The 15,405-nt window shown below is 44.2% G+C and overlaps 1 protein-coding gene across 3 annotated transcripts; it reads right to left on the bottom strand.

The window, feature by feature from the left end:
- Nucleotides 1–1,553: 1,553 nt before the first annotated feature.
- On the bottom strand, nt 1,554–15,245 carry LOC139646288 (ras-related protein Rab-14-like). 3 transcript variants are annotated; one of them, XR_011695270.1, is made up of 9 exons: nt 15,114–15,238; nt 14,575–14,630; nt 12,918–12,971; nt 11,777–11,954; nt 11,205–11,271; nt 8,797–8,884; nt 8,583–8,613; nt 5,133–7,421; nt 1,554–3,654 (listed from the first exon to the last, which is right to left on the bottom strand). XR_011695270.1 is itself a non-coding variant. In XM_071522274.1 (8 exons), exons 2-8 carry the CDS (start codon nt 14,624–14,626, stop codon nt 7,244–7,246), a joined length of 648 nt encoding a protein of 215 aa, XP_071378375.1. In that variant the 5' UTR covers nt 14,627–14,633; nt 15,114–15,245; the 3' UTR covers nt 1,554–7,243. The 3 variants fall into 3 exon arrangements, 2 of the variants coding, with proteins under 2 accessions (XP_071378375.1, XP_071378374.1); XM_071522274.1 differs by having other exon boundaries at nt 1,554–7,421; nt 14,575–14,633; nt 15,114–15,245; XM_071522273.1 differs by having other exon boundaries at nt 1,554–7,421.
- Between the last annotated feature and the right edge of the window lie 160 nt (nt 15,246–15,405).

Raw genomic sequence — 15,405 nt, 5'->3', positions numbered from 1 at the left:
ATGTGTATAGATATTTATGAAATTTGATACCTAGCTTCTGAAATGTGTATGAATTTACGTCACTTAGCTTTCGGTTGGGAACTCCGTATAAAAATGCCGTTACACACCGGAAATTATGCGAGTGACCGGAATTGGATACAGTTCCGTTCGATCATTTATCTCAAGCTATCCTGAGTCGTAGCGAGCCAAGTGTAAGACCCGATCCGGTCGAATCTGCAGTTTCAATAAAATATTCACGCTGTAGTGTAGAAATGTTGATCTGAAACATCTGTCATGTGTTTCTGATTCTGCTGACAGCTGCAGAGAGCCGGAGGTGTAAAAAGTCCAAACTGGCTTCAAAACGTTGAAAAGAGTTTTTGCTCCAGCTGGTTTCTGTCTGTCTGTCAGTTCAGATGACAGGAGGGTTCATTATGTTCAGTGGTTCTGCTGCTCAGTCTCAGGATGATCCTACGTGGTTTCATGGTTTGTAAACTGCGTGATGTTCACTCAACATACAGCGTGTCAGATAGTGACATACTGTGAAGACTTTTTTTTATCAAATTGACTTTCCCCGTCTGGAATCCACCTCTCAAACTCACATCATATCCCATGAGCAGCGGACCTCTGAAAAACAAATAATGTTCATCAGGCCAAATTTCAAAGTTCACAATACTAGAATTTAACTTAAATTTTCGCCTTTATTAGGCCAGTCAGTGACTTGTAAGGACAGCTGGGTGTGTGCAGCAAGTTTCATGTTAATCAGAATTAAAATTTTGACTTGTAGGTCAGTCAGTGAAATGTTTTAAAATGTCAGAACTCAGTCGTCCCTGCAGGTTTAGTCAGAATATCAAAATTGGACCAGTGGTGTCTGAGATATCATGTTAAAGATTTAGACCTTCTGTTATGTCAAGTTTTCCTCCATTTTCCATTTGACTGAACATTCATTTGGACAGAGGTGGAAAGTAACTAAGTACATTTACTCGAATACTGTACTTAAGTACAATTTTGAGGTACTTGTACTTTACTTGAGTATTACCATTTTATGCTACTTTATATTCTACTTCTAGGGAAATATTGTACTTTTTACTCCACTACCTTTATTTGATAACTTAAGTTACTAGTTACTTTACAGATTCAGATTATTAATACAAAATATAATCAACTAATAAATTGTGATGTGTTATTATAGATTACTGTAAGCTACCCAGCAGTATATAAAGTAGTGGAAATCAGCCCCACCTTTTCCAGCTGCGACATTAAAGTGATGCTTACACATTAATGCATCAATAATTATAATTCAATAATATAATATATACTGTATTATTCTGAAATGGGCCATTCTGCATAATGAGTACTTTTACTTTTGTTGCTTTAAGTACATTTTGATGCAGGACTTTTACTTGTAATAGAGTATTTTTATACTGTGGTGTTTCTACTTTTACTTAAAAGATCTGAGTGCTTCTTCCACCACTGCATTTGGACTCAAGATGCAAGTAAATTACCAGTGAATTTCAGGAACACCCTGGGTCCACTCTAATTCGAGGGAAAGCCGACAGATGGTCTTCGTCAGCAGGTGTACAGTATATATACTTTATTTACAAATATCAACTGACTCCCCATGGTACAATGAAAGGTACAGCTGAAGAGAATCAGTACAGATAGAGAATATAAATATCAGAATCATAAGAAGCATGTTAAGCTTTTTTTTTCCCCAACAGAAAATCAACAAACATTGCAGAAAAAGAGACAAATGTACAGAGCGAATATTACAGCCAGTGGAGGAGAGAGAGGAAGTGGAGGAAACACCAACATGGCTGTCTCCATGGAGACGACACGCAGCTTGTCACCTTTCAACATGTTAAAGGACAGTCTGTGTAATTTGGAAGCAAAGCTGGAGTTGTGCAGGAAATTTCATGTTAATCAGCATTTTTGATCTTTAATTGCAGCCAATCAGTGAAACATTTTAAAACTGTCTTTGTGAATACATACACACAAACTATGAATACTGACAAACCCAGTAACTCAGAAAGCTATGGCCTTGTTTTCCTCTGTTTTAAGCGTTTATTATTCATATAAGGAGTTCAGTTGTGATGTTTATTTAGATTTCAAATCCCACTGGAAAGTGATTACTTAACATTATGGTCACGGAAAAAAAATGTATTTTCTTTCTTTTACAGTATTTGTAGTATTTTCTTTTTCCTTATTTGAATCAAAGGTGTGTTAACTTTCATGATCCTTTGGTCCCATGAAAGTTGTTAAAATCTTATTGTATATGTTCAGAAACTCCTGGGTGTTGAGAAATAAGAAAAAAAAACACTATTTTCTTCTTTAATTCATTCAAAAACTTAATTCATGCAGAAGTGGTTTTGCCCAGCAGCTGCAGTGTTGAAAAGTGACAAGCTGTTTCCCCAAACCAGGCGGGACGTGTTGGAGGTGACGGGCGCTTTCAGAGGGGAGGGGCTTCATTTACTGACCGAGCGTCACGATTGGAGTAATCTGTTGTAGCCACGCCCCCCCCCCCCCCGGCTCAAACGACGGCGGTCTGGAGAAATCCTGATCATGAAATGTGGGATTGGCTCTGAGCGGGTTGAAGCAGCTTTCTGGCTTTGAATTCTGAGTAAATTCAAGTTATTGTTATTATGGCAATCCAACAGATTAGGAGAGTAACTGTTCATGGCAGAGTTTAATCAAGGCAACAGTTTTGTTTTGTTTCTCTAACTGCAGCAACTTGATCCTAACCTGACTTGCCAGATGGTTTGTTACACAGAACCATCTGGGAAGTCGTCCTTGGAAACTGTTTGGAAAAGGGCAGGCACTTTCAAAAAATACTTGACAGGTGATTGGATGAACCATCTGTCTATCACCGTCTATCACGGGCTAACTTCAACCAATCAGATCAACGAATCGTATGACGTAGCAGGACAGCGCCGAAGAGGAAAGACGACAACAAACTCTGTAGTTAGCGTGTCGGTAGACGATTCTTGCCGTCTTTGTAAGGAAAATTTGCACATAAAGAGACTCTGACTCTTCAGAAGTAACTGATGTTATAGCAGCATCTACGCAGCCTCTTTAGGAGCCGCCATTGTTGTGGACGAACAGTCGCTTCTCGCCGTCGTCACACCTAAGCCCCGCCCACAAGCCGGTCCGCACCGCTGTGGTTCGGCCACAAACGCAGAACTTGAAGCCTGGCGAGATGGATTCTCCCGTGATCTCGATCTCGTGAATCCAGCTGCCTCGCAAGGTAAACGTGTTCCTACCACAGTACACAGGTAGGCAGCAGGGCCAGGCTCCGCCCCAACGGAATCTGACTGGTTTGAATGATGATGTCAGCGTCTCCGCCCCTTTTCTAACCATCCATCATGTTTGAATTTCTCCAGACCGCTGCTGTTTGAGCCGGTGTGGCGACACCAGATTACGGTTTTTGAAGACCGCTGTCCACCAGACAGACGGTAAGGAAGAGTCGAACCAGACTCCAGGCGGTCTCTCCCCATTTCAACAGATGTGAACTACACAAGGTTAAACTCAGATTCTGTGTGAAAGTGTAACTGCAGCCGAAGCGGTCCGGTCCGGTCCGGTCCGGTCTTCCTCGGCTCGCCGCGGGCTGCAGTTCCACTCGCCGTCGTTCGAAGCGACTTTAATCATCCGCATTGAGCCAGGACGCATTGAGTGACAGGTCTGGACACACAAAAAGCAGATTATACTTTATTAAAATCAAAACACTTCAATGATGACTGGATATGTACACGAGATCTCAGCGAGACTCTCCACCAGACCAGAATCAGAACCGTGGTTTCATCAGAGGAAGGCAGATCTAAAGTGGGCAGGACAGGAAGTCAACTGTTTCACTTTGACCAGATCTTTACAATAGAACAGGACTCCAACTGATGGCTGGACCTGCACAGCCAGACACTGTCACTACTCTACCAGCCAACTAGCTGAGTTACTCTCTAAATGAAGGCCGGCTGCCAAAGTGTCTGGTAAAGCAGAACACCTCGGTAGTGATGCTGGATTAGACTAACAGAACTGTCTGGCGGTCTTTCCCCAGCAGGGTTTGGCTTCCCAAATGATGCAAGCCAGAGTCCTTTTTTAATTTGAAATAAACTGATTTCTCTCAGGCCCGCAGCCTCAGGGACGGAGGCTTCTCAGGGTTTTTTCAGTTTTGTTTTTTATCTCCAAATCCTCCCTCATTGTTAAAGCAGATCCCAGCCGTCCTAACTGTACATCCTGCTCCATTATGATCTCCTGGTCGCCTCCATGAAGACCGCACCGGATCTAAACCGGAAGCTCGACAGCCAACCCTCTTAGTGTAGATATGAGTTTCCACCAATCAGAGAGAGAAAGAGGAGCCTCGTCTCAAATTATTAAAAGATTAAAATGAAGGTAAGCAGACCCACATGGCTGCTGGTTCCAACAGCGGGCGTCGTGTTGTGAAGCTAGCTAGCTAACTAGCACTGGAATGCATCTTCAACAAACTACTGACCGACCCAGTTAGCTTCAGCCAACTGGTCCTGCAGCACCAGGATCACACTCAGTCCGCAATGCATTTCTCTTTTCCAGAGCGACTTACAATGAAAGAAACAAGCTTCTGCTGCTCAAACCATGTGCGGTTTCATTTCGGACCATCATGGCTCAAACATACCGAAGTGAACCCGATCAGACTTTTATCGATTCTAGTATCGTGAACGTACATTTTTGTCACAACTCCGATTCACCGACAAAATATTTGTGTCACAAAGCCTTCGCAGAGTGAGGGAAAACGCGGGGCCGAAACACTCAGTTCAGTTTGTACGTGTGTTACCGATGTATAGAGGAATAAATCCAACACATGCGACACTTTCATCACAATGACTTCTCTTTGATGAAATCGGGAGAATAACGCATTCAACGCATTAAGTGTGATCCCGGCCTCGCATTTAAAACAAAAAACAAAAAACAAAAAAAAAATGGGTACTACAATGGGTAGTAATAAATTAAATGAAACTGGGTTGCTTCCACTCGCGGCACTTTTCCTCCCCACGTTAAGCGCTTACCAGGAGGGACGCAACATGGCCGCCGTGGGGAGCCGTGACATCAGGTGACAGCAAAGGATATTGGGCAAATAGGCAAACAAATCAACAACATAAAAAAAAATAAAAATAAAAAAAACATCCAACCTGAACTCATGGTCAACAGAGGGACCAGTAATGACATTCTGGTTCAGGCAAGTCATTTTTCTTCATCATCATCATCATCATCATCATCACCACCATCAGTTTGGAGCCTGGTCTGTTGTGTCTCTCTACGGATTGGTCAATAATCAATGTCGACTTCAACAATGAATAACTTAAGTCAATTAAAACAGATTAAAAAAGGCTAGCAGGCCAGTGTTGAGTTACAGTGATGGTGGGTTGGGGAAGGAGGGGGGGGGGGGGGCTGTGTGTGTGTGTGTGTGTGTGTGTGTGTGTGTATTTGTATGCATCTGTATGGTATGATTCTCTATCTGTGTGTGTTTATGTATGGGTGTATGTATACTTGTATCCCAGTTCTTTTGTTTTTCTGTGTGTATTTATATACCAGACTGCCTGTCTGTGTGTACAAGTGTGTATGTACTGTATTTGTGTGTGTGTGCATCCGTTTATCCATCTGTGTATCTGCATGCGTCTGTGTGTGTGTGTGTGTGTGTGTGTGTGTGTGTTCGTCTGCGTTTTCCTGTCTTTCTGTGACCCGCTTTCCATCTGGAGTTAACCTGCGTTCTTGGTAACTGGACTGTATTCGAATGCAACAGAAACGCATCAAATCCAGGTGTGAAAGACGCACTGAAGACCCGATCACCCACAACACCCCCAGAGCTGCTCAGAGATCATCTGACATTTAACAAAAAAGTTTTAACCGCACCGAGTCTCCGATCCGCATCAACGACAAAATGTAAATGCGACGAGTCTCCGATCCACATACAGCTACTACAGAAACAGAAATAAACCAGATCCAGCGGGCGTCAGGCAGCTCGGGTAGGAAAAACATTTGTCGGAACGGGGGGTTTGTCGGGATACCGGTGGACGAGGACCGAGCGGGACGAGGGTTTACAGACAGAGATATTAGCGGAGGAAGCGATGTGCGCGGCGAGGGAAAGAATTTTTTTGATTTCGAAGCCGGAGACGCGTTTTAGTGCCGGATGAAACGTAACAGCGGCCAGACCCAGGAACACTCTGAGACGCAGGGCAGAGTTTAAGGCCAAAGTGACGTGGAATCACACGTGAGAAGCTGAGTGTGGAAGATATGAAAGAGAGAGTGTCAAGGGTGGTCCAGGTTTGGGACTAGAGTGGTCTGGTTTTGGGGACAAGGGTGGTGCGGTTTCAGGCCGAGAGTGGTCTTGATTTGGACGATGCGGGGTCCGGATTTAGGCCAAGGGGAGTCCAGCTTTGGGCTGAAGGTTGTCCAGATTTGTGCCTAGAATGGCCCAGATGAGACTAGGGTGGTCCGGATTGGGCCTAGTATAGTCCGGATTTGGGTCAAGGTTTTGGACCTAGGGTGATCCAAATTCAGGCTGAGGATTCTGGGTTGGGCGGTCCAGATTTGGGACTAGGGTGGTCCAGTTTTAGGCTGAGAGTGGGCCAGATTTGGAAGAAAGGGGTTCGGATATAGATCCAGGGGGGAGTCCAGTTTTGGGCCGAGGATTGTCCAGATTTGTGCCTAGAGTGGTCTGGATTTGGGACTAGGGTGGTCCGGATTTGGGCCTAGAACAGTCTAGATTTACGTCTAGGGCGATCCAAATCTGGGCCGAGATCGGCCCAGATTAGGGCCACAGATGTCACATATTGAGTTACAGGGTCTGGATTTGGCTGAGGGCGGTCCGGATTGAGCCACAGATGTTCAGATCTGGCTGTAGGTCGGATTTGGTCACGGGTATCGGGATTGGGCCGAGGATGGTCGGATTTGGCTGAGGGCGATCCGGATAGAGATGGGAACGGTCTGGATTGAGCCGAGGGCGGTCCGGATTTGGCTAAAGGTGGTCGGATTTGGATGGGAGTGGTCCGGATTGAGCGGAGGGCGGTCCTGATAGAGGTGGGAGCGGTCTGGATTGAGATGGGAGCGGTGTGTCCGGATTGGGCCGCTGTTACGTTAAATATGATCCAGCTACATCATGTCTTACACACTCCGGATACGAGACGCATGTTACTGCCTGGTGGAAAGGGGGTCTGTGTATATGTGTCTGTCTGTCTGTCTGTCTGTCTGTCTGTCTGTCTGTCTATCTGTCTGTCTGTTGGTCTGTAGTTTCTGTCTGTAGTTAGCAGCTGCAGCCCTCCTTGGCCGGCTGGCTGTCGGCGTTGAGGCGGCCTCCCTGCGGCGCCGAGGGTTTGTGCTGGACGCCCGACTCGGCGGCGTTGAGGTCCAGACTGCCGTCCTGGATGTTCTGGTAGATCCGCTTAGCCGCCTCCAGGAAGGCCTCCTCCACGTTCTCCCCTCTGGAGGAGAGAGTGAGGAAGGAGAGAGTGAGGAAGGAGAGAGAGAGAGAGAGAGAGAGAGAGAGAGAGAGAGAGAGAGAGAGAGTGAGGAAAAGGGGAGAGAGAGATAGAGAGAGAGGAGGGAGAGAGTAAGGAAGGAGAGAGAGAGAGAGAGGAAGGAGAGAAAGCAAGAGGAGAGAGAGACAGAGAGAGGAAAGAGAGAGAGAGAGAGGAAAGAGAAAGAGAGACAGAGAGAGAGGAAAGAGAGAGAGAGGAAGGAGAGAGAGAGGAAGGAAGGAAGGAGAGAGAGAGAGGAGAGAGACAGAGAGAGAGAGGAAAGAGAGAGAGGAAGGAGAGAGAAAGAGGAAGGAGAAAGAGAGAGGAAGGAGAGAGGAAAAAGGAGAGAGAGGAAAGAGAGAGGGGGAGGAGAGAGACAGAGCAAGGAAAGAGAGAGAGGAAAGAGGAGAGAGAGGCAGGAGAGAGGAAGGAGAGAGAGCGGGAGACAGAGAGGAGAGGAAAGAGAGAGACAGAGAGAGAGGAAGGAGAGAGAGAGAGACAGAGAGAGAGGAAGGAAGGAAGGAGAGAGAGAGAGAGAGAGAGAGGAGAGAGAGACAGAGAGAGGAAGGAGAGAGAGAGAGACAGAGAGAGAGGAAGGAAGGAAGGAGAGAGAGAGGAGAGAGAGACAGAGAGAGGAAGGAGAGAGAAAGAGAGAGGAAGGAGAAAGAGAGAGGAAGGAGAGAGGGGAAAGAGAGAGAGAGGAGAAAGGAGAGAGGAAAGAGAGAGAGGGGGAGGAGAGAGAGACAGAGAGAGAGGAAAGAGAGAGAGGAAGGAGAGAGAGGAAAGAGAGGAGAGAGAGAGGCAGGAGAGAGGAAGGAGAGAGAGCGAGAGACACAAAGAGGAGAGGAAAGAGAGAGAGACAGAGAGAGAGACACAAAGAGAGAGGGGAAGAAGAGAGAGAGGGAGGAGAGAGACAGAGAGGAGAGAGAGGAAGGAGAGAGAAAGAGGAGAGATGAAAGAGAGGAAAGAGAGAGAGAGAGAGAGAATGAAGATTAGTGTAATGAGGGGTCAGAAAGAAATAGGGAGGACAGAGAGAAAAGAAGAGATGAAGTGATAGAGAGTGAGAAAGTGAGAGAGAGAGAGAAAGTGTGTGTGTGTGTGTGTGTGTGTGTGTGTTGGACTTACGTCTTGGCGCTGGCCTCTAGAAACAGCAAGCCTGAATAACAACAACAGGAGGCAGAGATCAGAACCAGACAGTATTATCCTGAAAACTGTGAATATCTGTTTGACTATTTCACATTTTACTACTGACACACACACACAGTCTTGATATGTCATGCAGCAGCAAACACACACACACACACACACACACACACACACACACACACACACTCCTCACCGTTCTCTTCAGCAAACTGTTTGGCCTCTTCATACGTCACGTCTCTCTGAGCCTCCAGGTCGGCCTTGTTACCAATCAGAATGATCACCTACACACACACACACACACACAGACACACACACACACACACACACACACGCTTCAGAAACCACACTGGACTCTCCCACATTATCAGATTACCAACACTACTCCAACATGTTGAGAGCAATATCAAGTTCTGAGTGAAATCCAACATGGCAGGTCAGTCCAACCAGCAGCAACGTGAGATATCTGAAGTAAGAAAGAGTCGAGTCAAGCACAAATTCCAACTCCCATAATCCCCCTGCACCGCCCAACTCAGTACATGTTGCCTTCTACTGGCTTCTACTCCAGATTTCAGATCTGGAGGGAAATCTGCTGGATCGCTTTACGGCACAAAACAGGAAGAGCTTCTGTTCTTCCAGAGCAAACGGAGATAAAGCTGAAAGAGTTTCTGGCAGCAGGTGGTGGAAGGAGGGAAAGGAAGATGGAGAAATCACTTCATGTTGACATGTTGATCCTCTTCAGGGAGGGGGGGGGGAGGGGGGGCAGGAAGCAACAGTGCTGATGGGAAATGTAGTCTTAATGTGGAGAAACACTAGAACTAACAATACTACTGGAGTGAGACAGGAGACCGTCTGTTTACAGTCAGTAGAGCGAGGGATCACAGTTAATTTGACAATGATACATAGGCTATGTGTTTAAAATGATACACAAAATCACCTTATTATTATATAATTAAGTAATATAATAATATATAATAAGTCAAATATATAATTGTTATTTTTACTGGTGGTTTGATGTATCATTTTGTTGATATTTACAACATTACATTTGTTGCCATTTACCTGAGTTGCAATATTAACTGAATGGCCATTAGTTAAATTATGTAAACACAAACCCAACCATAACACCATAACAGTGTTTCTAGCTGTCTTCAGTGATCTTTAGATGAATAAACTGAGCATGGCAAACACTCCTATCCTTTCATTCAATTGGTTTATTACAGCATTCATGTTCCTTATAAGACACCATCATAACAGGAATTTCCCAGAAAACCCCTCTCGCTTCCCTTTTTGTCGGCCATCTTTCCCTCACATCGGCTCTTTCTCGGTTTGCGTTCTTGTCCTCGTGTTCTCCAAGACACATTTTTACATCTTACGGTCGAAGTACGATTTCAAAACAAAAGAATAGGGGGAAGGGGGGCGGACTGAGATCCCAGAAGTTCACTTTCCGACTGACGAAGCATCGGACGGAGACTCGGCCAACAAGAACTACCGGGAAGCCCCGAGATTCACTGTGAGACCGAGGCATCGCTGTCCAGCAGCTGTGACCTGCAGCTCAGAGCTGAGGCAGAGGGAGCATGAAGATCTCTGTCTTCGCTCTCTCTCTCTCACACCTTTTCCACCAAATTAGCTCTGGTTCTTGAACCGGTTCCGTTCAGGATTCTTGGAACCTTGGTGCTATCTAGCGAACCGGCCCGCGTTTCCACCGGTTTTGAGCGGAACCGTTGTAATCAAGGATGTGTGATCAGGAGGGCGTGGCATAATGCACACCGGAGGTAAACAGTAGTGGCAAGATGGCGGATCGCATTGATTGTTATTCTACCTGTAGAATACGACACGCCCACTGATGTCGTCACGGTTCACACTTGAAAACCTGCTATTTTTTTGGTTCCAGCTGGGAACTGACTTTTCGGGTTCCAAACCACTTTATTTTTGGTCAAAATGCTCCGAACGGTTCAAAATGAGGAGCGTGAACCGGAACAGAACCCGCTCCATGTTGGTGGAAAGGGGGAAACAGAGACTCGGTCTGATCTGTCCACCTGGCATTTGAGGATTTGATATCTAACCATGGTCAGTCAGGCTTTCAGTGTGTGTGTGTGTGTGTGTGTGTGTGTGTGTGTGTGTGTGTGTGTGTGTGTGTGTGTGTGTGTGTGTGTGTGTGTGTGTGTGACAGTGTGTTGCAGGCTTGGGCTGGTTTCTGGTATCTCCAGTATCAAATGGTGCTTAAGCTTCACCTGGTTTTATTTTCTACACCATGGGGGAGGGGGAGCTAACTGACGCCATCTGCTGGTTGTGTTCAAAGCAAAAAAATATTTAAAACGTTCATTTTCCCTTAGGGGGAGTTTTAATAATTATGATTATAAATAAGTAACAGCTTTTCACATATCAAACATTTTCCAACTGTGAATGAGGTGAAACAATATATTTTTTTGCAAAAGCATAACAGTGTGCAGACAAAAGTGTGTTGTAATTTATGTCTGTTGTATTACGTGTGTGTCTGCTGTAGTGTGTTGTGTGTGTCTACATGTGTTGCAGTGTGTGTGTGTGTGTGTGTGTGTGTGTGTGTGTGTGTGTGTGTGTGTGTAGTAACATGTGTTGACTCACTGTGTTTGGGTTGGTCAGGTTCCTGGCATCCGTCAACCAGCTGCTCAAATGATTATAAGTACTTCTCCTACACACACACACACACACACACACACACACACACACGGCAATGAGACAAACAAAAGTTAATATTGGAAAAATGTAATGAATCAAATTACTAAACTAAATACCACACACATTATGTATTACAATATTACTAGAGCTGCAACGATTAATCGATTAGTTGTCAGCTATTAAATTAATCGGCAACTATTTTGATAATCGATTAATCGGTTTGAGTAATTTTTTAAGAAAAATAAGTCACAATTCTCTGATTCCAGCTTCTTAAATGTGAATATTTTCTGGTTTCTTTCCTCCTCTATGACAGTAAACTGAATATCTTTGGGTTGTGGACAAAACAAGACATTTGAGGACGTCATCTTGGGCTTTGGGAAACACTGATCCACATTTTTCACCATTTTCTGACATTTTATAGACCAAACAACTAATCGATTAATCGGGAAAATAGTCGTTAGTTGCAGCCCTAAATATTACAATACAATACTAGACTTAATCGTGCCCCCCCTCAGTACCTGGTGATGTCGTAGACCATGAGGGCCCCGGCGGCCCCCCTGTAGTAGGACCGGGTGACGGCCCTGAAGCGCTCCTGACCGGCCGTGTCCCAGATCTGCAGCTTCACCTTCTGACCGTGAACCTCCATGATCCTCGTCCCAAACTCCACCCCGATGGTGTGGGGGCAGTCCGCCATGACTGGGATGCACAAATATAATATTATATAATATATAATATACACACTGACTGAAAGAATGAACACAAATATACTGTATATATATATAACCATAACTCTGGTACTACAACAAAAACTCCACCCCGATGGTGTGTCTGCCATGACTGGGGATATTATAATAAATATAGAATCTAACATATATATACAATGATATTGACAAATATATTTAATACCAGTGGTGGAAAGTAACTAAGTACATTTACTCAAGTAATGTACTTAAGTACAATTTTGAGGTACTTGTACTTTACTTAGTGTTTCCATTTTATGCTACTTTGTACTTATACTCCACTACATTTTAGAGGGAAATATTGTACTTTTTACTCCATTACATTTATTTCACAGCTATAGTTACTAGTTACTTTTCAGATCAATATTTTATATTTAAAACATTTGATCATCTTTATAAAATAACTATAAAATAGCATTGTTATAGATTAGACTACCCAAAAGTATAGCTAAATTGTTAAGATTAGCTTCACGTTGACAACTTTAAAATGCTGCTTACATGTACATGTATGTCAATAAATCAGTATTAATATTCCAATAATTTATGAAAAATATAACTCTCTAAATGGGGACAGTTTGCATAATGAGTACGTTTACTTTGATACTCTAAGTACATTTTGCTGCCAATACTTATGTACTTTTACTTAAGTAAGATTTTGAATGCAGGACTTTTACTTGTAATGGAGTATCTTTACATTGTTGTATTGATACTTTTACTGCAGTAAAAGATCTCAGTACTTCTTCCACCACTGTTTAATACTACTGTAGTATTTACATAAACATAGAAATATATTAAATACTGGCACTAATACAACACTCCATTCCGGTGGTGTGGAGGCGTTGCACCATGTGAGGTGAAAGAGAAGAAGAGCTGGAAGAGGAGGAGAGGAGAAAAAGAGGAGAAGAGGAGGAGGACTCACATTTCTTCTCTGTGAATTGGTGCAGTAGACAAGACTTCCCTACTCCCATATCACCTGGAGAGAGAGAGAGAGAGAGAGAGAGAGAGAGAGAGAGAGAGAGAGAGAGAGAGAGAGAGAGAGAGAGAGAGAGAGAGAGAGAGAGAGAGAGAGAGACAGAGAGAGATAGAGATCAATCACTTAAAGCCCAATTAACTGTAGATAATCATATTTCGTTATTTTATATTTCCATAATTAATAATCATGTAATTCCGAGGTGTTTGTTATATTTTCGAGTCCCCTGACAGTCCTGTGTGATACATCAAGCGCTTCCATCACGTCTGACCAATCACAATCTTTCAATGCTCAGCGTGCATCATGTGACCAAAACAAACAAAATCTGAATTCTGTAAATAAGGACACAACAACAGTGAGACAGTAAGAGTGAAAACAAGACTGCTGCTGCTGAGAAATACTGAACTGAAACAAGTGAAAGTCATTTGGTTTCCTGAAACTAAGCCAAATATTTATAATATTTGAATATGGAGGCTGCTGTCCTTCGCTGAACTCTTTGGGTGAGAACTATATTTCAACAACTGGAGCTGTCAATCATTGATACGTGGAAATCTCGTCACAGGTAGATGACATCATCACACGTTTCACCTCCAAATAGAAGAGTGAAATTTCACCTTCAGACTCTGTGTTAAGCCAAACATGTGCTTTAATAATAATAATAGTAAGAAGAAGAATGATAATGATAATAATAATAATAACCTTTATTTGTATAGCACCTTTCATACACAACATGCAGCTCAAAGTGCTTTACATTAATAGAAGGCAGATAAAAGACAGATAAAAAGATAAAATTCATGTAAAAGAACAAGCAAAATGCATTAAAAGAATCAAATCATGTAAAATAGAAAGATATTTTCCCCCCTAAAGTAAACACAGAATCAAGCAGTGTTACTTCTTGGCATTGAGCTGGTGACACTGTCAGCCAGGATACAATGAAGTGTGACAGACATGAAAACTACTGAGGTGAAGCTGCTGGAAGCTTCAGTCTCATCTGGAGTCTGGACCAGCAGACGACTCGCAGCAGAGCCGGGCCATAATTCATATTCTGCTCTCCGGTCTTTCAGTGAATCATATGGATCTGTTGATTTTGGGAAATCATGACACACAATTCTGCTGCTGAACTGATGAGAACGAGCAGATTTTATTTACGAGAGCAGACTATTTCCCTACAGGGAAGCGATGGGGACAAATATTATTACTGTGTTATTATTGAGGCTGCTGGTTCAAATCCCCGGACCAGGAGGAAAACCTGACACAGGGAAAGTGGATGAAAAAGTGCCGTGGAGCCAGGCACTGATCCCAGACCTGCCGCAGTGCCGTGGAGCCAGGCACTGATCCCAGACCTGCCGCAGTGCCGTGGAGCCAGGCACTGATCCCAGACCTGCCGCAGTGGAGCTCCCAGTGGGAATGTGTGGCAGTGAATGAGGGATAAAGGAGGAAAAACACCCTAACCCAACCGACACCTCTACTGTTTCTACCCATGAGCCTGCTGGCTGGGACAGTCCTGCTGGATGTGTGTCCCAGACAGACCTCCTCAGTTTGTGTGTGTGTGTGTGCGTGTGTGTGTGTGTGTGTGTGTGTTACAGCAGCCAGGCCGCAGACTCACCGATGATGATGTATTTGAAGATGTAGGAGTAGTTGTAAGGTGCGGCTGTCATCTTGCTGCTGGGAAAAAAAACGGAAGCACAATTTAACCGCAGTTTAAACAAAGTGAAAACAAAGCACACACCGGGCCCGTGTCACGGGAGCTAACTGACTCATATCAGCTGGCGAGACAAACTGAGAAGAAACCGTAGATCTAAACGACAAACAAAAGGAAGCAGCTAGCTAGGCTAACTAGCGAGCTAGGCTAACTACCTAGCTGAGCTTTAGCATGTAACGTTAGACACCATGACAGTCCGTCAGGATAACACCAGTCATCTTTATCAGATGTATTACACACAATCAGCTGACTTCCTAACTGGAGAAAACAGATTAATTTCCTGTGGTTATCTTAGCTCTGTAGCCAGCCGGCTAACAGCAGCAATTGTGTCTACGCCTTGCTAATTAGCCAACAGCAGGAGGCCACATTTGTCAAATCTCTAACAAAAACTAACAAATAATAAATCAGACAGCCCGAGTCCGCTGGATGTTTCGTTACTTTACCTTCGGTTCGAGTGTCTATCTAACCTGACAACTTGGTAAATTCGTGGTTAGACAGATAGCGAGTGTGGTTAGCTCGTTAGCCTGGTTATCCGTCAGAAAACCTTCCCCACTTCCGCAATACTTCCTCTCCGTTGACAGCAGCGGTAACATCGCGAGACTTCCATCTTTCTACTGCCATCCGATGGACGAGAGGAGGAAGTTTATGTGTTTTTTTGACTAAAACCTTCTGATGCGTCTCTAACAGCAGGAGGCGGTGAATCTGCAAACGCCCTGTCCTCCTTTCTATCTGCAG

The sequence above is a fragment of the Centroberyx affinis genome, unplaced genomic scaffold, assembly GCF_046629955.1.
Source record: "Centroberyx affinis isolate AG114_WGS23_722 - 3 ecotype Tasmania unplaced genomic scaffold, CSIRO-AGI_Caff_v1 ptg000970l_1, whole genome shotgun sequence".
Lineage (NCBI taxonomy): Eukaryota > Metazoa > Chordata > Actinopteri > Beryciformes > Berycidae > Centroberyx > Centroberyx affinis.
The sequence above is the reverse complement of the archived record's forward strand: the minus strand, read 5'-3'. Positions and strand labels throughout refer to the sequence as shown.

Bases quoted from the DNA above. Each gene is read 5' to 3' on its own strand.
- LOC139646288 (XM_071522274.1), bottom strand. From the start codon at position 14,626: ATGACAGCCGCACCTTACAACTACTCCTACATCTTCAAATACATCATC. The intron at 11,272-11,776 runs GTACTGAGGGGG...GTGTGTGTGTAG, and splicing joins ATGGTCTACGACATCACCAG to GAGAAGTACTTATAATCATT. The intron at 7,422-8,582 runs GTAAGTCCAACA...TCTCTCCTCCAG, and splicing joins CTAGAGGCCAGCGCCAAGAC to AGGGGAGAACGTGGAGGAGG.